Source organism: Anolis sagrei, chromosome 1 (genome assembly GCF_037176765.1).
Source record: "Anolis sagrei isolate rAnoSag1 chromosome 1, rAnoSag1.mat, whole genome shotgun sequence".
Classification (NCBI taxonomy): Eukaryota; Metazoa; Chordata; class Lepidosauria; order Squamata; family Dactyloidae; genus Anolis; species Anolis sagrei.
This window is the reverse complement of record NC_090021.1, coordinates 318,961,465-318,989,258: the sequence shown is the minus strand read 5'-3', so window position 1 is coordinate 318,989,258 and position 27,794 is coordinate 318,961,465. Positions and strand designations below refer to the sequence as shown.

Here is a 27,794-nt window from a genome sequence, read left to right as displayed (position 1 = left end):
TAAAATAACTAACCATATGAAATGCCAGTGTCACTTTCAAATGACTTTCTAAGCTATAATTTTACCATATCTGTGGATGTACTAACAACCACAACACTTAATTCTCTGCATAAATATCAAAGTAAGCACACTGTTTACTATACAAAAGACAAAGGAGGCTTCGAAATATTTAATTGCTAATATGTTCCCACAGATCTTCCCCAGGATAACCGTATGGGCAAGAGTTGAACTCTTTCAAGTGCTATGCCTTTTAACATGTTTTTGTTTACAGTGTATACTCTAATTTCATTACATTTAATATGGGGCAAAAGTACATTCTAATGGATTAATAAGAGGAGGGCTAGATCATGACTAGTCACTACTATTGTCAAGATATTGTTCAGCAAAGATCTACTGCACACACACGGTACAGTCCACATGCAAGATAAAATACTTCACTTCTTTCTTATTCCGACAAGAAGTAGTAGGGAGAAAACAACAGGTTGCTCTCCAGCTTCCCAGTGTGTGGTGAGAAAGCAAAGAAGCCAACAGCAGAAGGAGGGGGAAGTGTCCTCAATAGCATAATAATAATAATAATAGTAATACTTTATTTATAGACCGCCCCCCTCCTCGAGGGGACTCAGGGCGGTTTACACACACAAAAAGAAAACATTCAATGCCCAAACAAATGCCAATACATTAAAGTAATGCAAAATAATAACAACAGTGAGCTTATCGCATAAAGGAGTGAACATCAAAATCGAAACAGGATACAGCAGAGGGGATTCTGCTTTGTACCTTGCCTCTTACAGTATCCTCTATTCTCCATTAGCCTTTAGCTCATTGATTCCTACTGATACCATGTTGCATGTGGTCTGATATGGAATGTAAAATTCTGCAGGTACTAAGATGTAGCCAAGGAAATGTCCAGAGTTTATACAGCTCCTTAAGTCATTACTCATAGATCAAAGGTTTGGAAACCAAGGAGCACCTTAGGGAGGCGACATTGATAGCCATGTTGAAAAAATGACACATTGAGGAATGGACAAGCTTATTTTCGACTGCTCTGGACACAGAACAATGGATTCACATTACAGGAAGAGATTCCACCTCAAGATAAGGAAGAATCTCCTGATGGTAAAAGCTGTGCAGCAGTGGAATATGTTGCCTAGGAGTGTGGTGAAATCTCTTTCTCTGCAGAATTTTAAACAGGGGCTGGATGGCCATCTCTCAGGGGTGGCTTGATTGTTTCTTCTTAAATGGCAAGGGGTTGGACTGGATGACTCTTGGGGTCTTTTTCAATTCTATGATTCTATGTGTAATTGTTGGAAATGACAGCCTTCATCAAGCCTTCTTTAGCAATCAGTTTGTCTATGATCTTGTTGCTTACTGTTTCCTGTATGCATGTTCTGGTGTGCAGCTTCCTTTACTCTACGGTTTCTGGGAAGTTATAAAAAGGGCTGTAGATTACATGTTCTCTCTTTTGCTATTTGACAATGTGACCTATTGATAGCTTTTTTTGTTACAAGAGAGATGCCCTGGAACAGGGAGCCATCTCAGAGATATTTGAAACTGCACGAATAAGTTTTTGTATCTGTGTAAGCTGATCACATGAAAGTTGAGAGTAAATCAAATATGTTATTTCCATCAAAGTCTACTTCATTTTTGTCTATTGAGTGCATGATATGAAACAAGTTGTTTTATGGGAGAGTATTTTTAGGCAGTGAAAAAAATAAAAAAAAAAACTTCTACAGCTCTGCTGTTTTTACGCACTGGCAAATCTCTTGTTTTCCTGACAGATCGGAGATTGCAGGTTAATCAGTTTAACAATTGAAACCATTGCCTAGCATAATTATATTTGGTTATATACTACAAGAGGAGACTCTGATATAAAGGGTTTTTTGGCTCTTCTCTAAAAAAGTTATGTTCTCTAATAGTAATACCCTGTGCTTCCTACACAAACACTGTTTTTGTCAATCTGAACATTGCCTGACATAGAAGAGAGGTTTACTCACTCTAACCCTTCCCTACTATAGAAAAAGTCTAAAAGACATATAAGACTTTGAAGTCATAAAATGAGCATACTTCTGACAATATAGCTAAAGTTTTAGCTAGCTTGCTATTTTAAAAAACTTAGTGCAAATATGTTCTTTCATCAACATGCAATGTAATACAGGACTTTGGGGGGAGGGTAGTACTTCACCATTGCCAACAGCTTTAGTGACTGCAAGCACATGAGTCTGGGACAATTCACATAATGGCTTTTTAATGGGCTGACAGCTCTGTGAGGGGATCAAATATGGAAAAAGTATTATTTCAGTAATTGTAGTGGCATTTTTATCACACCACTATAATAAATTCAGGTATAATGTAGGTAGTGCCAAGTGGTAGACCAATCTGCAGATTAAGATGACTTGTACACTCATAATGCAAGCAGTCAAAAATATGACCAGTACATATGAAACTGGGTGTTTGTCTTCTGGAATGATGGACATGAGATGTATGGGGTCAAAATGCGGTCTTATTTTCTCTTACCTCTATTCCATCAAAGCAGAGCTTAATAACAGGAACAAATGCTTCTTCAACAGCCTGCAGAATAAAATATTTTGTAATCAAGTGAACATACATGGAATGTATACAGATAGCTAAACTATTTAAGAGGTTGTGTGAGAGGGCTTTTTATTCCCTTTCAACCTTGGTTCTAAAAAAACCCCAAAAACAGAAAATAGCACCCAAGTACTAGAATATTAACTGAATTTCTATATAGAAAATATATAGTGCGCTTACCAACTTCAAAATAGTTTTACATCTATTTCATACAACAAGGAATACATTGAGGATGAGAGAATTGCAATTGTTTAAGAGAACATACATACCCGTAAATCTTTTACTTCTTCCTGCAGCTTCAGTTTTTCATAAAATGAGGTGAAAAAATCACTCCTGTCAACATGCCTTGGTGCTACACATAATGCATCAATATCTGCACCTAAAATAAGTATGCATAAACATTGTTAGATACCACATGAAGCCAAATGATGCAATACCTACTTTTCAATAGAAATTCAACTGTGGGAGACTGTAAGGCTGAATTAATCTACTTCAAAACTTTGGAAAATCTCATAGATTTTCACAGTACTTCTCCAAAACGTACACAATGCCTCCATGGCTCCTTTACAACATGTAGAGGGTCCCAGAGGCCACAAAAATAAGCCCGGGCCACATAGGTCATTTTTTCCACCCATTATTTAAGCTAAGACAAATGTAAGTTAATTAAATGCACAAATATATAATTTTGCACTCCTCTTGTAAACGTTTAGATAAGCATTTCAACATTTTGAAAGTGTATGTATTTTATGAGTTGACAGATAAACTGCAAATATTCTTGGCTTTTATCACACTTATTATTTATCACATTTTGAAGAACACAGTGAATGCTATACCCAGACCATTAATGATGCACAATTTGTATCTTGTGCATCATTGTTCAATAGGTGGTAGAGAATGCCAGGAAAATGCCCTTTATCTGAGTGGTTAGGCATCAACAACTTGACCAAACATTATTGAAAACTGCAAAAATCATTCATGAAACTATAGTTCTAGACAATTATAAATTAGATTCAAATTTGTCCTACCAAGGATAGACAGTTCCAGTGCTGAAACCTGACAAACAACTGACACCAAAAAGGGACTGCATCACCCAAGACAAGGGTGTATTGTGAAAAGGAAAGTGGATAGAACTGCTGTTCAAATGCTGTCATACTAACAGCTACAATAGTAAATTGGAATTTGGCCAAATAAGCCATTATATTACAACAAAAGTCTCACTAGAAGGTAAGTCCTTAACGGAAATCTCTAGGATTAGATGGCTAGTAATGTGTAAATCAAATTTATTCGGAACAGCATTAATTCTAAATGCATTCCAAAATCTGCTTAGCTTCATGCTGGCATTTAATGCAAACCTTCAAAGACAGAAACCATTATTTAGCATGTTACCTGCAAAAGATCTGAGGAAAACTTCTCACTTTAATATGCTGTAGCAGGCATAAGCATATTATCTGCACACTGCATGTTTTGAGTAGTAGTAATAATAATAATAATAATAATAATAATAATACTTTGTATTCCGCCCTATCTCCCCGAGGGAACTCAGGGCAAGTATCTTACCAGTGAAGTCTGCCTGTGACATACAACTACAGCCCTGACTGAATGAAGTACACGAGACTGCCTGCCATATCAATATGTGATGGAGGCACGGCTAGATTCAGGAACTACATATTATGATTAATAGGACACAACCTCCAATGAACACCTTATCTGATCACAAGTCTGTTTGCAAGGAACAATTCCTGCTATAAGAAATTAATAACAGTTGCTAAGGAATAGTTAGTAGGCTCAATATCAGAATATTAGGCAATTTTATTTATCATATTGACCCACTATTTCTTAAACAATGAAACATTTATACACATAGAAAATATTTATAACCATTACCCAGACACATTACCTTTTGTGTGTACACCTAATCTGTATGAGCCAAAAGTAAAAATTTTCCCTCCAACATTCTCTATTACAGACTGTGGAAGATTCTAAGGGAAGAAAACACAGGAATTGAATGTTTATGAGCAATCCAAGCAACACAACATTCAACCACACAAAACACACACAAAAAAACCAGCTTTAATTCACAGACAGTAACATAGCGCTGTGGCACTGTAATATGTAGTCAGGGAATAAGATCAACTAATTATCATTGCTAAATAATCATCAGAGTTTTCTGGTTGGAAAATAAGATAAATTTGATACAGTATCCATTACATATGACAAGAATGTCTATTTACAATTCAATACTATTTCTATTTAAACTCCACTTCTATCAACAGAAACAGAAGTATGGTGCACCAAACATCCTTCATTACAGTAAACTAACTACACATTTAACTGAAAGTCATGTAACATCCATAACTGTTTCCCAACTGTTAAACATTTTGTGGGCAGAGGAAATTGCCATCTTATTTCCAGTGATATCAACACACAAGAAGCAAGTGAAGAAACGTGGACAATCAATTCTGGCTACTATGATTCTCAATGCCAGACCTCCAAATATGGGGTTCTTTGACCCCCATTCTGGCTGTAGAGAACAGGCACTGTAGCTCAATGGCATTTGGGGACCTAATACAGAAAACCAGTGTTCTCCCCGTGTCAAAATAAATAATATAGAATACTTTACTTTGTACCTTAATTTCGCTGATTTCTCGTATCCACTCCTTTACAAGGTTATTTAGTTTCCCCAAAATTAGAATTCTGTTGATGAAACACATTACAAAAATAAAGTACATCCAATCAGGAAATTTAGACAGGCATTTCATATTATATCACATAATATGTTCCAATTCAAGAAATTTGCTAAATTAATCTCAATGTTATCACGATTATCTATAATGCTACTATTCCTGAAGGAGTTTGTTGTGGCATACCTGTTAACTTATATAGACTTCTCAAACCCTACTAATAACCCTACTAATAAGGGTATTTCAATTCTGGCTTATGTGTAAGCCACTCTGAGTCCCCTCAGAGTGAGAAGAGCAGGATAGAAATATAGCAAATAAATAAATAAATAACCATCTAGCTCTCAACTGAAGCTTTTCAACCCACACTAACAGGTGTGGATCATACTGTGTTAAAGTGTCAGATCAAAAGCTGAGATCCTAACTATAAGCTGAGTACAGTAAGTGAGATCACACATTGATCGGATACATTTTTTGTGTGTGTCAGGAGCGACTTGAGAAACTGCAAGTCGCTTCTGGTGAGAGAACTGGCTGTCAGCAAAAACGTTGCCCAGGGGATGCCTGGATGTTTGATGTTTTATCATCCTTGTGGGAGGCTTCTCTCATGTCCCCACATGGGGAGCTGGAGCTGACAGAGGGAGCTCATCTGTGCTCTCCCCAGGTTCGAACCACTGACCTGTTGGTCTTCAGTCCTGCTGGCACAGGGGTTTAACCCTGGTACATGAAATTATGTCTTTCCAGTCCAACCCTGCTTTTTACAACTGATTTTAGGAGTAGCCAAGGGAATTAGGTATGTCCAGCTTAGAGAAGAGAAGGCAGAGAGGGGAACATCGATAGCCATGTTTAAAGGTTTTAAACAATGCCACATTGAGGAAGGGGCAACCTTGATTTTTACTGCTCTGGAGACTAGAACATGGAGCAATGGATTCAAATTGAGGAAAAGAGATTCCACATAAACATTAAGAAGCATATCCTGATGGTAAGAGATATTTGGCAGTGGAATGTGCTGCCTTGAAATGTGGTGAAGTCCCTTTCTCTGGAGGTTTTATAGCAGAGTCTGGATGGCTTTGATTGTGTTTTCCTACATGGCAGGCAGATTGACTCTTGTATTCTCTTCCAACTATATGATCCTACGATTTTGAGCCGCAATAATATAAAATGAATGCAGGAACACAGTTTTGTCTGGAATGGTTGGCACTCACCAAATGTAACTTGCATAAAGACCTAGAGGCCACACGCTACTGATGAGAAATTGCTATACTTAAATGCTTGGTGGTTATAACAGCCACAGCAGGGGGTAAATTGAAACAACACTATTTTGGAACAACAGATTCCAAACTGCTACTGTATGTTTTTTTTCTTTCCCTTTCGTTTGGAGAGGGGGACCAGATGAAGCATATTCAAAGAAGTGATCAATTCCTGCCTCAAATCAAATTAAGTTATCAAAACCACAAAATGTTCAGCTGTAATCAAGAAAAGCACTTTTATAAAGAAGGAGGGATATATTGCAAGAATTACTAACGCTCCCTTATTGTACTGTTTTTATTACTCAAATATACTTCTTTATCAGGGGTTCTCAAACTGTGCTCCGTGGAGCCCTTGGGGCTCCACTGGTAACAGCGAGGAGCTCTATGACACCATGCTGATTACCGCCTGATTACCATGCTCATGACCATCCTCCCTCTCCATCCAGACTCTTCTCCTTGCTGCCCAGACCCTTTTCCCATGCCTCCCTTGCTGCCCAGACTCTTTTTTTCTCGCCGCCCAGAATTTCTCCCCCCTCCCTCCGTGCTTTCTTTGCTTTCAAAACCCTTTTTCCCTCCCAGAGGTGCTTTGATTGTGCTCTTCCTGTGGCAGAAAAGGTTTGAATGGCCTCTGGGGTTTCTGTTTATTACTGCAACGGCTGCCTGGCCATCTGTTAGGGGTGCTTTGATAGTGCTTTTCCTGCATAGCAGAAGGGGATTGGACTGGATAATCCCGGTGGCCTTCCACTGAAATACTGTTAAATTTATGTTGCCTAAAACTTCAGCTCCCACAAAATACCTGGAGCAGCAGAGTTTGAGAAACATTGACCTATAGATTCCTAGATAGAACACCTCTTCAGGAATCTCAGGACATAGAGTTACTTAGAAATTTCTTCTTTCTTCTTTCACTGTTTTTTCACTTTTGCAGCTAACCCCAGTGAATGAGAAATGCTGACTGTGTTCAGAAGTCTAAAGATTCAATTTCATTTATTGTTTGATCCATTCCCTGCATTTCTCCTTGTACAGGCTTGAAATACTTTAAGGATCTATTCACTATTTTGCTGCTCTACATAACTCCTATGTTATTTTTGTCTCCACCGCATGAAACATTATTAAAAACTGGAAAATAGCTGTAACTATAGTTAGTGCTGTTCTGTTAATAATTGTTCTGTATAATCTCAGTATTATTTTTCTTGTCACAGAACACTGATAAACCAAAAATGTGATGCTTACCTGCGTTGCAGTTCCTCTTCCTCCTCAAAGACGCCAAAGGGTTTTAGGGTTTCGATTAATTTCTGAGTAAGTATACAGTCATTCTCCTTTGGGGCAGCTAAACTGATGGGTGAGGTAATGCCATAATGTTTCTGTGGCTGCTGCGCTTGCTGTGATCCCTGGGTTGTAACTGGGCTAGTAAACATAAATAAAACCAAATTAAAAGAAATGCTACATCAAAGCTAATGAAATCAATCAACATATTTGAGGCAGGTGTCCACAAAAGAAAAAGGCAGACATTTGGCAAATTGCTTAAACAGTAACCTTAATATTGTAAATCAGAACATTTCGACATGACAGACACTTTGCATGTATTTAAGCTGTAGAATTAATGCAGTTTTGACTAGTCACAAGAATCTTTGGCAAAGAAGGCAGAAAGATCTTATAAAACTACAACTCCCTGGTCTCCATATGTATACTCTTCTAAAAGCACACTCTCTACATTTGTTTAATCGCTCCTGACTAAGTCACACAAAAATTAAGTGGCTGGCAATTGTCTAATAAAAGAACAATCAATAGTTTTAAGACCATAAGAGTCAGGATCAGCTCAAATGTCTTACCTAGTCCACCATTCTGCTTCCCACAAGACATAATCAGAAGCCCTCGGAAAGCCCATTGTGCAGATAAAAGTTTTTTTTATTTATCCCCAAGTAACTGGTATTCAAAAGCATATTGCCTCTGATCATCAAGCTAAGGTATAATTATCATGAGCAGCGATAATCTGATTTAAACCCTCCCTGAATTTGGCCAAACATTTAAAGCCAATTGAACTTGCTGTTATCACTACATTCATTACAGTAAACTCCATCTTAACAGTGTGTGTGATGTAAAAATCAAATCAAACAGAACAATGAAAGAAAGAAAAACTGGCTTCAATCTCTCCTAAACCTTCTGTCACTAAGCTCAATTGAGTGATCTGGAGTTCTAACATTATGAGAGATGGAGAAAATTTCTCCTGATCATCTGCTCTATGTCACACATATTATAAATCATTCTTTTTTAAAAATATGGCAACCTGAAATCTACACATTCCAACTGCAGTCACACTAGAAGTCTTATCCAGAAATCAGTTCACTAGCATGTAAACATGCCATACTAGTTTGAGCATGGGGACAACTCTGGAGGTCAGGGCTCAAATCCATGCTAAGCCAAGGAAACCTATATGGTAATCATGGGAAAGTCACAAACCCACTCAGTCTCAGAGGAAACCAATGGCAACTTGCCTCTGTATAAAGCTTGAAAAGAAAACATACTAAGTCCACTTTAGGTTTACCACAAAGCACCACAAACAACTTGGACTCTCTGAAGATGATAGCCACAGATGCAGGCGAAACATTCATACAGCCTGGAAACCACACAACACCCCAATAACAATGTAATTTGCCTATCTGAATAGCCTGGGGAGGTGTCAAGGCCTATTTTTTCCCTTGAAGCCTTAACTTTTTCCGGAAGAAATTAAAGAACAGATTATAGGAAATGGCTTTTCTTTTAGAATGAATAAAATATTCATATGTATCTGTGCTTTCAAGGCATTCCCAACTTACAGTGTTCTTATCATGTGAAGTTTTCAACAAGATTTATTACCTTTGCCTTTTTTTGAGGCTGCGAGATATGCCTTGGCAAAGTATTTCCATGGCCAAGCAGGAGATTTGAATTCTGGTCTTCAGAGTTGCAGACCAAAGCTCAAACCACTATACTACACTGGCTGTTTATTATTCTCCATTTTTCCATTTTAAAAAACTATGTAGCAGGTAAATTTTTACGCAAGGCCTTGTACAGGAGGTTTGCAGTCTAGGGTCATTGCACAACAAAAACAGCTGCAGCAAATTGACATAATTATGGTACCAACCCCTAGCACAGGGGTCCTCAAACTAAGGCCCGGGGGCCGGATACAGCCCTCCAAGGTCATTTACCTGGCCCTCGCTCAAGGTCAACCTAAGTCTGAAACGACTTGAAAGCACCCAACAACAACAATCCCATCTCATCAGCCAAAAGCAGGTCCATACTTCCCATAGAAATACTAAGTTTACATTTGTTAATATTGTTCTTAATTTTAATTATTGTATTGTTTTAAAATGTTTTTTGCACTACAAATAAGATATGTGCAGTATGCATAGGAATTCATTCATTTTTATTTTTTCAAATTATAATCCGGCCCTCCAACAGTTTTGAGGGACTGTGACCTGGCCCTCTGTTTAAAAAGTTTGTGGACCCCTGCCCTAGCATATCAAAAAAATTGCCAATTCTCCTACATTAGCTAGCCTAAGAGGCATTGATGATCATTCTATGAGATCATTGTAATTTTTAGTCCAGATTTCCTTTTAGAGTTTTTATTAGGCAAACAAGTGCTTTATATCTTTTTGGCAGTATTTAAGACAAAAAGAAAAATGTATTACTAGTGTCAGAGGTTTCCTGTTAGATCTCTGTTGCATGATTTTCTTAACCTGACAAAATCAAAAAATTCCTTACATACCAGGTGTTCCTTACAGTTCAGGCCCTCATAACTCTACAATTAAGGAAGTGTTTTTTAAATTTCTGAATAATTACAGAGGGAAACAAACAGGCACATAAAATCACTCTCAACAAAAGATTCCCCCCAGGCACTTCCAAGCCATTGAATGCTAATCAAGGTGATCAGCTGAAACATTCACACCTAGCCCCAGTAGACAAAAGTCCTTTGTCTCACCCTGGTCATTCCACAGATATATAAACCCATTTTCCCTACTTCCAACAGACCTTACTACCTCTGAGGATGGTTGCCATAGATGCAGGCGAAACATCAGGAGAAAAATTGCCTCCAGAACATGGCCATATAGCCCGGAAAAACCTACAACAACCCATTTTTACTATACTTTTGTACCAAACTATGCTGTGTATAACAATTTTTATGTTTCTAACTCAATAAAGTGACTCCCCCCATTATTTTGCCTCCAAAATAACTTAATATTTTACATCTCTAATATATTGACCGGGGGTGGAGGGAGAGAACACTAAAAGAGAAATGCCATACATATACATTCATAAATTAAACTAGTATCTAGTATGCTCATGTTCTATTCAGAGATTTCATAGTCTGAACTGAAGCAAGTGGTTTTTGGATCATACTGAAGCAATAGTAATAAAGCCTACTTAACTAGTGCTAAAATCGTAAGCATGCATGCCTCAAAAATGAGCATTCCTTTAATTTCATTCCTTGTACCTTGAGTAAAGTCCCTTTAACCTTTAAAATGTTTAATGGAAACATCTTTAATGGTGATTGATGCTAGCTGATATGAAAAAAAATCACATTGTCATGTGGTTGGTATAAGCTGTCTGAAGTGCATGCACTTTAATAAAACCACCTACAGTTATTTTGAATACAAAAGAAAACACAAGAAGTTCCTAAGTTACAAACAAGATTGGTTCTGTAAGTTTGTTCTTAAGCTGAAATTGTTTGTAAGCTATGTATGTATGTATATATGTATGTGGTGTTGTGCTGTTTGTTTTGCTGACTGTGGCCCTGTTCAGAAGATTTCACCTCACATTCCCTTCCTGTAATAATGGGATTCTGAAAAAATTGCCTTGTGGAAACAAGGATTGGTGATAAAGATTCAATGGAGATACCTATTCCCCATGATAACTATTTCAGAAGTGAATTTCACTTCCTATAGTCTTACCTGCATTCTTAACTATTAGTCATTTGTAAGTTGGGTGTTTGTAACTTACCTGAATAGACTAAAAGTCACCACATTGTTGTTTGACAATATGTTTGGGTTTTTTTTTTTGTTGCTCTATTTGTTTCTTTTCTAAAGAATTATCTATTTCAACTTCTAGTATTCCAGATTCATTTGACGTCAACTCCTGAAAGCTCCTGAGAGCACGACTAAAGGTCAGGGTTTGTCTAAACATCCTAGAGATCAAAGAATGAGAAATAATATGTCTGAAATCTAAATCTACTGGCAAAAGTTGAGATCAATACAAACTGAGTTCAATCCAACATTGCTGTGGCAAAAGACATGACTTTCACATGTACTATATCTAGATAAATTATAAATATAAAGCTTTACCTATATTATACCACCACCATACTATTCTCAAATCAATGTAATACGCTAGCACAAGTAAAGTGCCTCTCAGAAGGCTGCATACTCTGGCAGCGAATCTTTACATCAGGTCACAATGGAGGATAACTGAAACTACACATTAATGTACTGAACATCATTTCAATCTACACTACAAACGTTTGGGTCTTTTATATTAAATAAAATTTAAGAATGTGAGGTCTTAAAACTGTCTTATTGAATTTTTCAAGAACAGCTCATGAGAATGGCCATTAAAATGTCTATTGACTACACTAAGAAGTTTCTTGCTGAACATTAGCTCCACTGAACTTGCTGCCAGTAAGCCTAGTTGCCGATGTCACCCAGCAGTCTAAAATATAGTGCAAGTATGTCCAAAGGCCTTTCTGCTCCAGGATCACAGCCTTATAGAACAACCCTAAGCAGGTTTATCCTGTTAAGCTTCCTTACACATCAGTAATTGCAAGGATATGCAGAATTGAGTAAGGAATTTGGTGCAAGCTTTCTTGAGAAAAACCAGAAGCTAGTGGCCATTGAGTGCCATATACATAACAATTTTGTAATTGTGCCATGTCCCAATCCTATCAGAGGTAACCAAGTTTAGATTCTTGTTCATTTCTAGAAGTGTTAGCAATTATTAAAATGAGACCAATATGGTTCTAAGTGTATAAAATTCTGCCCGGTTACAATATAAAGTATCATTGTCCAATGCGTCCAAGATCATTGTGCAGAAACAATGGTCTTGATAAGATAATTAATAAGGTTTTTTAAAGTGTTAGACTCCAATTATTGAGATGTATGAAATGACATAGCATAAAGTTTGCCCTGATGCTTAGTATCACATAAGCTTCAGTTTCTTAATGACACTGCTAACGCAACATTTGTGAAAACTAGGAGCAAAGAACTCTAAACTAGCAACTAAGTTTAGCCATGTATGTTTAGGTCAGTAGTTCCCAAACTGTGGACCATGGACCACCAATGGTCCGCAAGAACTAAAATATGGTCCGCGGCCTCACCGTTAGTACACCGTTGCAACAAGAGCGACTAGTCTCGCAAAACCTTCTTATAGTGCCAAGGCTTATTAAATATGGTTTTCTGTGGGTGAGCAGATGGCAAATACTGATTTTTTGATATATGAAGTCTTTTGCCACAAGTCTAAATATTTAACAGAAACATCAACTTTTTATAAAAATTAATTTTATTCATAATCCAAAATAGATGCCATCGCATTCATAAAGTTTAGGCATATAAACAAATTACACATACGTACACACACACGCAAATATATGTATACTGACCCTGGTAAATACTGTCAACATTCATTCTAGGAATAAAAATGTACTTGCTTAGATCCAGATGTAAAGCAAGGACACGAGCTTATGAACTACCCCAGTGCAATTTTGTCTATTTCCCATTCTACTGCAAACTCCTGGTATAAAATCCTAAGCCCAGAGTCTGTGGGAGGCAGAGGGCAGAAAAATATGCTGCAAAAACATATTTGAGCTCTCAGAACGCCTGGATCAATGTCTCTTTAATGTTAACAGGTTTGATATTTATAGGTAGTCCCCAAGTTATGAACAAGATAGGTTCTGTAGGTTTGTTCCTAAGCTGAATTGTATGCAAATCGGAACAGGTAAATTTTTAAGTGTAGCTCCAGCCAGTGTGTGTGTGTGCATGCACACACACACACACACACTTTGGATAGCATAGGGAAGGGTTAACACCGCTGTGGTGTTTGTTTTGCTGTCTGTGTCCCTGTTCAGAAGATTTCACCTCACTTTCATCACCGTTTTTGAACATTTTGGCTTGTTGTGGAAACAAGGATTGGTGATAAAGCTTCAGTGGAGACACCTTTTCCCACAATGACTTTTACAGGAGTGATTTTCTCTCATTTCTTGTTGTCTCACCCCTGTTCTTAATTATGAGTCATTCATAATTCGGATGCTTGTAACTTGGGGACTGCCTGTAAATGAATTAAAAGCAGTTCACTATTCTTGTCAGTAGGTGGTCCAAAAAGCAAACAAAAAACATGTAGTGGCTGGTCACCTACCCTTGTGGTATAGCTTCAAAATGGAATGGATGTGTGTGTGTGTGTGTGTGCATTGTGCAAGTCCTGGAACAATTCCCCATCTCTTTCCCAAATCTAAGTACAATAAGAGTGATGTGGCTTCTGCTTGTTGGGACACACCTGATAAACTTCAGAAGCATATCACGTCTGCTTATTTATTTATTGATCATGTCAGGAGCAACCAGACAATTGTATTACATTTTTAACAAAACAAACAAACAAACAGACAAAACACAAAGTTTGCAAGCTTGGTAGTTGATTAAATGTCCTTTGAGCAGTAGCTGGCCACTTGGAGTGCCTCTGGTGTTGCCACAAGGAGATTCTCCATTGTGCATGTAGCAAGGATCAGGTTGCATTGCAGCAGGTGGTTAGTGGTTTGCTCTTCTCCACACTCGCATGTCATGGATTCCACTTGGTAGCCCCATTTCTTAAGATTGGCTCTGCATCTCATGGTGCCAGAGCACAGTCTGTTCAGCGCCTTCCAAATCGCCCAGTTTTCTGTGTGCCCAGGGGGGGGAGTCTCTCATTTGGTATCAGCCATTGATTGAGGTTCTGGGTTTGAGCCTGCCACTTTTGGACTCTCGCTTGCTGGGGTGTTCCAGCGAGTGTCTCTGTAGATCTTAGAAAACTATTTCTTGATTTAAGTCATTGACGTGATGGCTGATATCCAAACAAGGGATGAGCTGGAGATGTCACTGCCTTGGTCTTTTCACTATTGGCTGCTATTTCCCGGCGGATGTCAGGTGGTGCAATACCGGCTAGACAGTGTAGTTTCTCCAGTGGTGTAGGGCGCAGACATCCCGTGATAATGTAGCATGTCTCATCAAGAGCCACATCCACTGTTTTAGCATGGTGATATGTGTTTCACACTGGGCATGCATACTCAGCAGCAGAGCAGCATAGCGCAAGGACAGATGTCTTCACTGTGTCTGGTTGTGATCCCCAGGTTGTGTCAGTCAGCTTTCGTATGATATTGTTTCTAGCACCACTGCTGACAGATATTCTAACACATCTCCAAATCCAAAGTCTGAAGAATGCTACAGACCAGCATGATCACTGAAAGAGGCCCAAATACATGCAGTCCCAGAGTTACAAACAAGATAGGTTCTGTAGGTACGTTCTTAAGTTGAATTTGTATGCAACTCAGAACAGGTATATTTTAAGTGTAATTCCAGCCCAAAATTATCATTTTTCAAAAGTTTTGAGTAGCACAGGGAAGAGTTAACACCACTGTAATGTTTGTTTTGCTTTCTGTGCCCTGTTCAGAAGATTTCACCTTACTTTCTGTCACTGACAATTGGATTTTGAAAAAGTTGTATTGTCGTAGAAACAAGGATTGGTGAGAAACTTCAGTGGAGACATCTTTTCCCCATGAGAACTCTCATAGGAATTTCGCTTCCTAGGGGCAGATTTCCTTTCACTTACTGTTGTCTCAGCTCCATTTGTAACTAGGAGTCACATATAAATTGGATGTTTGTAACTCGGAGACTGCCTGTATTTGCAAAGAGGTGAGCATAACAGTTAATCCCAATTATTGTAAAAGAAAAACAGTTACATTTGAAGGCTTGTGAAAACCTTACTGTAATTTTTTAAATATAAGATTGGAAATGTGAACGATTAATGGAATAATCGTTTTTTTTTAACTTTTTCATGGAATATGGTCCATAGTTGGTACACATCTATTCATTTTTCTAAAAACTAATGGTGGTGAAACAACAGATGAGTTTTAAAACCCACTTGTGATAAACTGGCATCAAAAAATTCCTCAAGCATTAACTCCACCATGCAAGGTAGTCTGAACCCTGCCACTTGCACAATGGAGGACCTCCTTACAGGAACACTAGAGGCACTCTAAGTGGCCAGCTACTGGTCAAAGGACATTTAATATGCCAAATTTTAAAACTTTGTGTTTTTAAATACATTACAGCTGTACTCTTGGTTTGCTTCTGATACAATAAATAAATAACACCACCAAGAAATATTTGACTGTAGTCAAATATGCAGTTAGTTGAGAGTACATGGCCAGCAATGTTTGGGAAGAATTGGAGCCTTTGGTTTATGAAGAGAATTCTGATAAAGGAGACAGATTTTGGAAGGCACTGCTGCTCTTCACACCAGGGTTAGCCAACCTGGAACCTTTCAGATGAAATAGGCTACAGCTCAGATGACTGGCCACTGACATGGCTTTACATTGGGGTTTTTTGAGATCTGGGACTCCTAAATTTGGTTGGCATTGATGATTATTATTATTATTTATTACCCGCCTCTTTGTGGTTTGAGGTGGGGTACAACATGGTTAAAACAGCGAGATAAAATAAAACATTATTAAAATACATATAACAAATATTCACAGGTAAAATCTATCTATCTATCTATCTATCTATCTATCTATCTATCTATCTATATAAATGCTCTGTGCGTAATGAGTACCTTAAAAACAAAAGAACCAATGAACGAAATAACACCAAATTTGGCAACAAAACATCTCACAACACAAGGAGTGACCATCACATTATGATTTTGTCATTTGAGAGTTGTAGTTGCTGGGATTTATAGTTCACCTATAATCAAAGAGCATTCTGAACTCCACCAGCGATGGAATTGAACCAAACTTGGCACACAGGACTCCCATGACCAACAGAAAACACTAGAAGGGTTTGGTGGGCATTGACCTTGAGTTTTGGAGCTGTAGTTCACCTACATCTAGAGACCACTGTCGACTCAAATAATGATGGATCTGGACCAAACTTGGCACGAATACTCAATATGCCCAAATATAAACACAGATGGAGTTTGGGGGGAAGTTGTAGTTACTGGGATTTATAGTTCACCTACAATCAAGGACCATTCTGAATCCCACCAACGACAGGATTGGGGCAAACATCCCACACAGAACCCTCATGACCAACAGTGTTTTCTGGTGGTCTTTGGTGACCCTTCTGACACCTCCCTGGTGACCCCTCCCCCGGGTCTTGACTTCCCAGATTGAGAAATGCTGCCTTAAGGCCACCCAGTCCAACTCCTTTCACCAGGGCAAGATACCATAATCAAAGCCCTCCTGACAAAGGGCCATCGAGCCATTCACACACACACACATATATATGTATATGACAGATGCAGTATCAAAGATTTGAAAGAAGAACAATGATATGTTGCATGTTCCAGGGTGGGCAAACCAGACAATCTCCACATCAACACTGGCAAAGAAACAGCAAGAAATACTGTTTCTTTCTTGCTAACAGATTTGTGTAAATGTTCAGAAACCTATTCTTGCCAAATTTTTCATGACCCCAACACTGAACTAATGTTTAACATTGACCTTCATTCTACAATGCAGATACACCTAAGGGAGCATCAGCATTGTAGAATGAATGCAGATCGACACCCTTTAATTGCTTTTAACTGTCAAAAGAGTTTTGATGCCTCACCAAACGACAATTCCCAGGATTCCATAGCACTGACCCATGGCCATTCAAGTGGTGATGAACTGCATACATTCTACAGTGTGGAGCCAGCCCTGGCCTCCACAGGTCAAAATAAGCCTCTCGTTCTGGCCTGTGACTTATCTCTGCTTTGCCTTGAGGGGTGGATATCTCTCTCTCAAAAAAAATAATGTGGCTGTCTTCTATACAGATTTTTTTAATGCAGTGTACTTGAAAGAAGACACACTAGCTTGGTATTTGCATACAAAAGCAGTTTACAAAATGAGACTCCTAGTTGTTAATAGCAATCATATTTATGGAACTCTGTTTTCATCTGGATCAGATGATGGTCTTGGTCACCATCCTTCTCCGCATGGTCCCTAACTAAAAGAGAAATTCAGAAGCTGAATGTGGTAATAACAGCACTCTCACACTGCTGCTCCTCAGCTAACTGGTATTCCAAAGCATGCTGCCTCTGACCCTCAATTATACAGCCATTAGAACTAATATCGATTGAAAGTCTTGCCCTTCATAAATGTCCATCACCTCCTTTCAAAGTCAGTGGCCATCATCATATTTAAGAACTCCTGAAAGACAAGGAACCTGTCTTTCCTAACTTAAGAAACAAACCTACTACACAGGAAGCAAAATACTCCTTAATTTGTGCAGACCTCTGTCCAAGCCAACAACAGACTTGAGATTAATTAGACAAAAACAGAAGAAACACACTGAAGCTTCTCATTCAAGCACAATGTGGACAATTAAAAGCCTGGTAAGACTTCACTGAAAAAAAAACTTATTTACTATCCCACTTTATCAGCTGCAAATAGTTATATCTGACAATTCAAAATAACAAACCACAACATTTTGAAACACGCATTGAGAGTTTAAACATTTCAAAATCATCCAAGTTATTATCAGTCACTTGTTAAATTGTGGTTCTTTAGAAATTTGTTATTTTTTGTTTTCTTAATATTTATAAAAAACAAAGCATGGACAGCTTTATTTAATTCCACTAAATTCCTGAAAATTTCAAATGTAGTGTCATATCAAGACAGCACAATGCATAAACAAAGAATTGAGTTTAACACAGAATTAGTGCATGAGTAGAAGGTATCATTTGGAAATGGTTACCATGTGAGTTCCAGACACAAAAGAGAGGGTTGATCTCTTCAGAACTTATAAAACTATGAAAAATCAAATTTAAAAACAGACAGACCATGGGCAATTTAAAAATCCTTTGTCCAGCTAAACCAAGTTGCTTGCTACACCTCCTTAATTTAGACGGTGTTTGTTCCAATAGTCACTATCTGACTGTGTCTGAAAGTCATGAAACAAATGTTCATCCCACACATGCAGTGATTTTATAAGAGCCAGTTAAAAAAACAAAACATTATTTTTAAACAAACCAAAATATCAAATCACTGATTACAGTTTACTTTTCTGAAATTGCTGGCTACACTTTTCTGCTTATTAGCTTACATTTGGACATATCTATAGGTGATTTACATTATTTATCACCTTCAAGTATTTACTCATAGTTATTTGTTAAGCACAGGATTTCTAGTCTACAATGTATTTCAATTTGTGATTTTATGATTTTATATTGGTTTATTTATATTGTATGATTTTATACTGATTTATTTATATTTACTACAAGTAGAACATTTAGGAAAATTTCCTGGAGGGAAAATGGACTGAATCAATACAATTCCAGTCTAGAACACAAGAATGTTCAGGGTCCCCATGGTAACTCTAAATACACTTTTAGTTGAGAGTCTTCAAGTTACTTAATTTATTTTTTAATTTATTTGTTTATTTAACAAAACAACAGTAGAAGAATCTCAGATAGCAACTATGTTTTTATCTTACTTTTGTATATACTCTCCAAATACACATATATAGTGACACTTGTCATATTATTTACCAAACCTACTAAGGAGAAAATATGACAAAGTTCATACAGTTCTTCATTTCTTAATATCAGCAGAACTACAGTGGATTCCTGCAGTATATAATAATAAATGTAAGGTCCACCGTTGCCATAAAACAGTCAGTAATTTAGATTCAGTTTTTTTTAAAGTTAAGATATTGCACTTTCAATATATTATGTATTTATAAGGATGTGAAGACCTTATAAACAATACTAAGGGGCAAAACAATAAAGTAGGTACAGAAAAATAACTTCTAGGAATTAATAGACAGTTAAAAACACAAGACTTGAACAAGAAAACAAAGGAATAGCCAGAGAGCACAGTGCAAATAAGACCACTCATAGTAACTATGATAAGTAAGGGTCTGTTTACAGAACATACTTCAAACTGTAACATATGCTTATTTTATGGGGCAAAGGTTCTCTTATAGGGAAGAAAACATTACTTTTGCTTTACATGTGTTAGGAGGACCGAAGGGGACTGATGCTGTCGACAAATGGTGTGAAACTTATTTTAGCAGAAAGAAAATGAGTATGTGAAGAAAAAGAAGTTGGTAGCATAAGCTATGGTAGATGGAGGGTGCATCTAGAATGAATGCAGTTTGACACCACTTTGACTGCCATGGCTCAATGCTCAATGCCTGGGAGTTAATGTCTAACAAAGCACCAGGAGAGAAGCCCAAATACCTTATAAAACTACAACTCCCATGATTCCACATCATTGAACCATGGCAGCTAAAGTGGTATCAAACTGCAACCATTCTAGTGTAGATGCACCCTGCTTCCTTAGATGTATGGAGCAGAGCATTTAGGCACCAATGGAGGTAGACTTATATCTATGAAATCTTATGCTACCAACGTCTTTATCAAATGTGCCACAAGAACCCTTTGCCGTAGGAAAATTGGTGTTGAGTCTATAAGGCAGTGGTTCCCAACCTGTGGTTCATGGACCACCAGTGGTTCACAAGAACAAAAATATGGTCCATGGCCTCACAGTTACTACATTGTTGCAATGTGAACGATTGGTCTTGCAAAACCCTCTTATAGTGTCTAGGCTCTTATAGTGTCTAGGCTTATTAAATATGGTTTTCTGTGGGTAAGCAGATAGCGACTACTGGACGGCATCTGTTCTATATCAGAAACTAGAGCTAATGTGGCCTATCCTATGCAATCTTCTGAATCAGCACCCCAAACAGCCAAACCAAATCTAAATTTGACCAAAAACTGATTCGTAAAATTTTGGTACTAATGTTGGAGAGTGGTCCCTGGTCAAAAAAAGGTTGGTAACCATTGCTCTGAGGGTTGGACACAGATGTTCTCAACGTGGAGCAGTGGCCCTGGCTGCATCTACACTATAGCATGAATGCAGCTCGGTACTCCATTTAACTGCCATGGCTCAATGCTATGGAGTGATGGGAGTTGTAGTTTTACAAGGTCTTTCGCCTTGTCTTCTCAAGAGTGCTGGTCCCTCATCAAATCACAACTCCCAGTGGGGCCAAACTGCATTACTACGTCTATTTACTTACCTACCTTTTTGGCTAATTATTATAAATTTGCATTGATGCACTTGTCTACCGTTTTGATTTTGTTTGGCTTGTTTCTATTGTTTTTAAAAAATATTTATTAATTATACTAGATTATTTATAGTACAGTAAAAAAAAGTATTTGAGGAGGAAAGGGATGCAAAAACATAAAAAGGTGGGGGGGGGGGAAGAGGGATGGAAAAAGTTTGCGGGTATTGTTTCTATTGTTTATTATGGCACTGAATGTTTGCCATCTTTTGTTGGAAACTGCCTTGAACCCCCCTGGTGAGATAAGAGCAGGTTATAAATAAAGTTGTTTATTATTATTATTATTATTATTATTATTATTATTATTAATCATCCTCTAAACCAGATGTTCTCAACCTGTGGATCCCCAGGTGTTTTGGCTTACAACTCCCAGAAATCCCAGTCCGTTTACCAACTGTTCGGATTTCTGGGAGTTGAGGCCAAAACATCTGGGGACTCACAGGTTGAGATCCACTGTTCTAAACTGAAATGGCCACCAAAGCCAACAGTCAGTCAGTTCATTCTTTGTAGCTTTGCAACCAAAGGGTGCATCTGTACTGTAGAATAAATGCAGCAGATGGACACCCTGGCCCCTTCCATACAGCTGAACAAAACCCCACATTATCTGCTTTGAACTGGGGTATATAGCAGTGTGGACTCAGATAACCTAGCTCAAAGTAGGTACTTTCTGCCATGATAGGAGATTCCACCTGAATATTAGGAAGAACTTCCTGACTGTGGGAGCTGTTCAGCAGTGGAACTCTGCCCCGGAGTGTGGTGGAGGCTCCTTCTTTGGAGGCTTTTAAACAGAGGCTGGATTGCTATCTGTTGGGGGTGCCTTGAATGCAATTCTCCTGCTTCTTGGCAGGGGGTTGAACTGGATGACCCACGAGGTCTCTTCCAACTCTATGATATTGTTTATATGGCTGTATGGCTTTGAGCTGTTATGGCAGGCACAGGCAAACTTGGCCCCTCCAGATGTTTTGGACTTCCACTCCAGCTGTTAGGAATTGTGGAAGTCCAAAACACATGGAGGCCAGTCTGCCCATGACTGTGCTATTGTATCTTCTCTGGGCCCTTCCACACAGCCCTATATCCCAGAATATCAAGGCAGAAAATCCCACATTATCTGAGTGTGGACTCAACTAACCCAGGGCCCTTCCACACAGCCCTATATCCTAGAATATCAAAGCAGGAAATCCCACAATATCTGCTTTGAACTGGGATATATGAATCCACACAGCCATATATTCCAGTTTAAAGCAGAAAATGTAAGATTTTATTCAGTTGCGTGGAAGTGGCCCCAGTTCAAGGCAAATGTTGTGGGATTTTCTACCTTGATAATCTGGGAGATAGGGCTGTATGGAAGGGCCCTTTGAGTGCCGGTGCCTCACCAAAATACACCTCGAAGGAGTCTGTACCACTGAGCCATGGCAGTCCAAAAGCCTTTCCACACAGCCATATAACCCAGAATATCAAGGCAGGAAATCCCACAATATCTGCTTTGAACTGGGATATATGAGTTCAAGTTCGAAGGCGAAAATATAAGATTTTATTCAGCGGAAGGGGCCCCAGTTCAAGGCAGATGTTGTGGGATTTTCTGCCTTGATAATCTAGAATATAGGGCTGTGTGGAAGGGCCCTTAGAGTGCCGGTGCCTCACCAAAATACACCTTGATAGACTCAACACTGAGCCATGGCAGTCCAAGGGCCCTTCCAGACAGCCATATAACCCAGAATATCAAGGCAGAAAACCCCACAATGTCTTGCTTTGAACTGGGTTCTCTGAATCCACAGTGTCATATATTCCAGTTCAAAGCAGGAAATGTAAGGTTTTATTCAGTTGCGTGGAAGGGGCCCCAGTTCAAGGCAGATGTTGTGGGACTTTCTGCCTTCATAATCTGGGATATAGGGCTGTGTGGAAAGGCCCTTACCACAGATGTGGGATTTTCTGCCTTGATAATCTGGGATATAGGGCTGTGTGGAAGGGCCCTTAGAGTGCCGGTGCCTCACCAAAATATACGTTGATAGACTCAACACTGAGCCATGGCAGTCCAAGGGCCCTTCCACACAGCCATATAACCCGGACCATGAAGGCAGAAAACCCCACAATGTCTGCTTTGAACTGGGTTACCTGAGTCCACAGTGCCATATTTCCCAGTTCAAAGCAGATAATGTGGGATTTTATTCAGCTGTATGGAAGGGGCCCAAGTGGCAAAGATGCAGGCCTGTGGAGGGCGAGGAAAGCCGGCCGGCGAAGAAGGGAATCATGCCCATTCCGGCCTGATCCAGGCTTCCCCGAAGCAGGCCGCGACCAGTCACGTGAGGAGGCGCCAGGGGCCCGCCAGTGAGGCGCGGGAGGTAGGTTTCTGTAGCCTGACTGCCATTAATGGCTTCCAGTAAATGCAAAGGCTGAGGTCAGGCGAAGGAGGGCGCGGATTGGCTTTCGGAGTTGGAAGGAGAAGGAAGAGGCCGCCGCGTGAGGGCGAGAGGCCTGGGCTGAGGGAACAAAGGCCGCCCCGCGCGGGGAAGGCGGTCAGGAGGCTGCTCAGGGCACCGAGAGGCCTACCCTCCCTCCTTCCCTCCCTCGCTCCCGCTAGGCCTCACTTACAACGGCATCGTCTTTCCGGCTGTGGGTGAAAGGCCGCCACCTCCTCCTCCCGGGACAGTCACTTTTCCCGCCTCTGGAAAGCGGGCGTCGTGAACATGATCCGGGCCCGGTCCGGAGGAAGAGAGAGAGGCAGAGGGGAAGCAGAGAGGCTGCTCAGGCCTGGAGGAGAGGCCGGCCGCCGCCGCTGCTCCCCTTGTTGTTGTTGTTGTTTCCGCCGCCGCTCCGGATTCTTCCTCTTCCCCTCCGGCCTCCTAACATGGCGCCCAGGCGCTACCACAGCAACGTTCTGGAGCGGAGGGAGGGGGCGCGTGTGGGCGTCATGACGTCACGACGTCGCCCACCCTTTGCGTCGCCTGACGCAAGGGAAGGCTGGAGTTCGCGCGTCAGGCTAAAGCTAGGCTAGGCGTTCGCTGGCCTCGCGGGAAGTGCAGGAACGTGGTAACGGACATTGGGTTGACTGCGCATGCGCGTGGGGCCAATGCCGAGAGGAGGGCTTCAAATCGGCCGCGCATGCGCGGGCGGTGCGATGATGGAAGGCGCTGAAATTTATGTATTGTTTTGGATTCCATCCCGCGTTTCCCTCTTAAAGGAGACTCAGTGAGGCCAACGAGATTAAAAAAAACATAACAACGTGTAATGTATAAATATTAAAATAGAATTATAAACGTAGGAGTGTTAAAAATAAATAGTTAAAACAATTAAAAAATTTAAAAAGGCAATGTGTAAGTTATAAAATTATAATAGAATTAAAAACATAGTATTCAAAATAGTTTAAACAATAAACTATGTGTGAAAAAGATCTTGGGAGTCCTCGTGGACAACAAGTTAAACATGAGCCAACAATGTGATGTGGCGGCAAAAAAAAGCCAATGGGATTTTGGCCTGCATCAATAGGAGCATAGTGTCTAGATCTAAGGAAGTAATGCTACCCCTCTATTCTGCTTTGGTTACACCACACCTGGAATATTGTGTCCATTCTGGGCACCACAATTCAAGAGAGATATTGACAAGCTGGAATGTGTCCAGAGGAGAGCGACTAAAATGATAAAAGGTCTGGAGAAGAAGCCCTATGAGGAGCGGCTTGAGGAGCTGGGCATGTTTAGCCTGAAGAAGAGAAGGCTGAGAGGAGATATGTTGGCCATTTATAAATATGTGAGGGGAAGTCATAGGGAGGAGGGAGCAAGCTTGTTTTCTGCTTCCTTGGAGACTAGGACACGGAACAATGGCTTCAAACTATAAGAGAGGAGATTCCATCTGAACATTAGGAAGAACTTCCTGACTGTGAGAGCCGTTCAGCAGAGGACCTCTCTGCCCCGGAGTGTGGTGGAGGCTCCTTCTTTGGAAGCTTTTAAACAGAGGCTGGATGGCCATCTGTCAGGGGTGATTTGAATGCAATATTCCTGCTTCTTGGCAGGGGGTTGGACTGGATGGCCCATGAGGTCTCTTCCAACTCTTTTATTCTATGATTCTATAATTATTTTTTAAGAATACAATGTAATTTATATTAAAATAGAATTACAAGCAGGAGTATTAAAAATATTTAAAACAAAAATTTTAAAAATACAATGTGTAATTTATAAAATTACAATAGAATTAAAAACGCCCTTTAATTCTATTATACCTTTTCTATTATCACCTTTTCGTCCATGCCTCAGCACTATTTAAAATTTTAATTTTTACATTTGGCCTTCCCACAGTTTTAATTGTATGTTGACTTATTGATAATGTTATATGTTTATCGTCTATGTTTTATTTTAATGGCATGTATTGTTGTGATTATTGTTTGTATTGTTGTGTTTGGGCTCGGCCTCATGTAAGCCGCACTGAGTCCCTTGGGGAAATGGTAGCGGAGTACAAATAAAATGTTGTTGTTGTTATTATTATAAAAACATAGGAGTATTAAAAATAGTTAAAACAATAATTATTTCTTAAGAATACAATGTAATTTATATTAAAATAGAATTACAAACATGGGTATTAAAATAGTTAAAACAAAAAATTTAAAAATACAATGTGTAATTTATATTAAAATTGAATTATAAACATCGGAGTATTGAAAGAAATAGTTAAAACAATAATGTTTTTTAAAAAATACTACGTAATTTATATTAAAATAGAATTGGAAACAGGAGTTTTAAAAATAGTTAAAACAATTAAAAAATTTAAAAATACAATGTGTAATTTATAAATATTAATACAATTATATACAGGAGTATTAAAAATAAATAGTTAAAATAATAATTAAAATTGTCAAAATACAAAAAACCCCAAAATCTGTTAAAATAAAATTAGCACCCTCTGTCTTATTAAATTGCAGTCACAGAAAACTCAGCTGATTTTTTAAAATTAAAATTGGTTTTAATGAAGTACGACATAAACAGAATCAAGGGGAACATAACAAAAATAGCAGGAAATTTATATGCTTCTGTGTACATTATATTGTTTCCGCAACATGATGGGTGAAAAATCAACACAGCCCTGCAAAACCGAGGGTCATAAAAATGTTCTAAATCTGTTGTCACTCCTTAAAGTGCCCAAACTGAGATATAAGAAGATCAAACCAGTGATGTTTGTAGAGCAAAGCCTTGAATCCCCTCTGGGGTGAGAAAGGTGGGGTAGAAATGTCATAAATAAATAAATCTTTCCAAATATTTCATGTGGTGTTGCAGAACTTTTATCTAGCATTTCAGATTAGTTGGTTTTCTTCCTATCATCGTTTGCCTTTCCACTTTCTCAATCAAACAGAAATGCAAAGGACTGCACTGTAAAAAGATTTGACACGGCCTCTATAGAGTTTGATTTGTTCTCGGATCTGGATGTACAAATTAAAAATTTGGTTAAAACTGATATTTATGTTTAAAGGTTTGGCCCCATTGACCCTTGGTAATCTACTCCAATCAAGGTTGGAATCAAGTTAGTTGATGAGAAAATCCTAAACCTTAGATTCTCACGAAATACCATCCTAACTATGGTTCTCAACCTATGGGTCCCCAGGCGTTTGGGCCTACAACTCCCAGAAATCCCAGCCAGTGTCCCAGTGGTTAGGATTTCTGGGAACTGAAGGCCACAATATCTGGGAACCCACAGGTTGAAAACCACTGGGCTACACAAAAGCGAAAGAAAACATACAACAGTGTATCTGGGACACTGAGCTGTACAACTAAACACAGCCTCTATTCTTCCAGTCTTCAAAGACAATGGGAGAGCACTTCTTCCTGCAGAGTACTTAGACAACCTAATTATCCCAAAAATAGGAAGGTGTTCTTCAGTGTACTCTCTGAATTCAATGTACTCCCTACTGCTGTACAAGAGGGAAGATATAACAAAGTGCCATACGATGAACACCTATGTACCTATGAGACTAAGGCAGTGGAAACTGTGGGGCACGTTTTGTTGTACTGCTCTTTTTACCAGGATCTTCGAAAACATTTTATAAATCCAATTTTAGAAAGTTTACCAGGGAGGTCTGTAAGGTTTTATGTTGATTATTTTTTGGATAACCAATACCCTAAAATTACTGCCAAAGTTGCTAGATTTTGTGCAGTAGCAATAGCTTGTCAGCGCAAGATGCTGTCACAGTCTTAGAAGGTTTCAATATTTATTTCAAACATTTATATTGTCATCTTAGCATATAAATGTTTGATACCATTTTAACTATCATATTCAATACTGGGTTTTAACTTGGCTTTTGACAGTTCATAATACGTAAATGTATATGTTCCTATTCTGACATTGATTGTTTTTTGGTGCTGGTTATTGGCTGTTATAAATGAATATATAGTCAAACCCTGCAACCACTATATAATTACATACAGCAACACAACATACTGAAGTACATCTTTATTGTTTTTTTTTTTTTGTCAGATTTATAACTTTAAAAGCTATTTAAAACCCTTTCCTACATGCTGCATGTATTCTAAACCCCGAATTGCAACAATTGCTATTGGGTATCACAATACTTTTAAAGGGTGATTGCATGTATCTGTAATGAATCACAAACTACAGGTATTTTAAATAATGACGTTTTATTTTACCATAAACACACTATTTTAAAATCATTTAAAAAGTAATGTGACAGAACTATGATTAAGAACTATGATTGAAAATGTAACAACGTTTTACTCTTTTTAGTCAAATTCAGGATTATTTTTGAAGAGATATTCTGCCTGTTGGTGAAATGATACAAAGAAACGCAGTTACAAATTTTGCATGCTATGCACCGGTCAATGTTAGTCTTTCCTCAGATTAATGAAAATGGATTCAAACTGTCCCATGATTCAGGCATAGCTGTGGCACCAGACAATGACTTTGACATCCTTGTTCCTGGTGCCACAGCTATGTCCGAGTCATTGGACAATTCTGACATCTATCTA

General features: G+C 38.8%; 2 protein-coding genes across 3 annotated transcripts in view; both read right to left on the bottom strand.

Moving 5' to 3' along the window:
* The window catches only part of PAPOLA (poly(A) polymerase alpha), a 49,273-nt gene extending 25,490 nt beyond the window's left edge, over window positions 1-23,783 (bottom strand). The window contains exons 1-6 of one of the 2 annotated variants that reach the window (XM_060755892.2): window positions 23,422-23,783; window positions 7,742-7,915; window positions 5,214-5,280; window positions 4,484-4,565; window positions 2,856-2,965; window positions 2,515-2,568 (exon numbers count right to left, since the gene is read on the bottom strand). In XM_060755892.2, the coding sequence (XP_060611875.1) occupies window positions 2,515-2,568; window positions 2,856-2,965; window positions 4,484-4,565; window positions 5,214-5,280; window positions 7,742-7,915; window positions 23,422-23,429 (495 nt within the window). In that variant the 5' untranslated portion in view covers window positions 23,430-23,783. The remainder of the gene's footprint in view (window positions 1-2,514; window positions 2,569-2,855; window positions 2,966-4,483; window positions 4,566-5,213; window positions 5,281-7,741; window positions 7,916-23,421) is intronic. The other variant, XM_060755884.2, reaches the window with a different exon arrangement.
* A 3,646-nt stretch (window positions 23,784-27,429) lies between these two features.
* The window catches only part of AK7 (adenylate kinase 7), a 31,567-nt gene continuing 31,202 nt past the window's right edge, over window positions 27,430-27,794 (bottom strand). Inside the window, exon 18 of the mRNA XM_060755903.2 lies at window positions 27,430-27,587. Coding sequence (XP_060611886.2) covers window positions 27,549-27,587 — 39 coding nt within the window. The 3' untranslated portion in view covers window positions 27,430-27,548. The remainder of the gene's footprint in view (window positions 27,588-27,794) is intronic.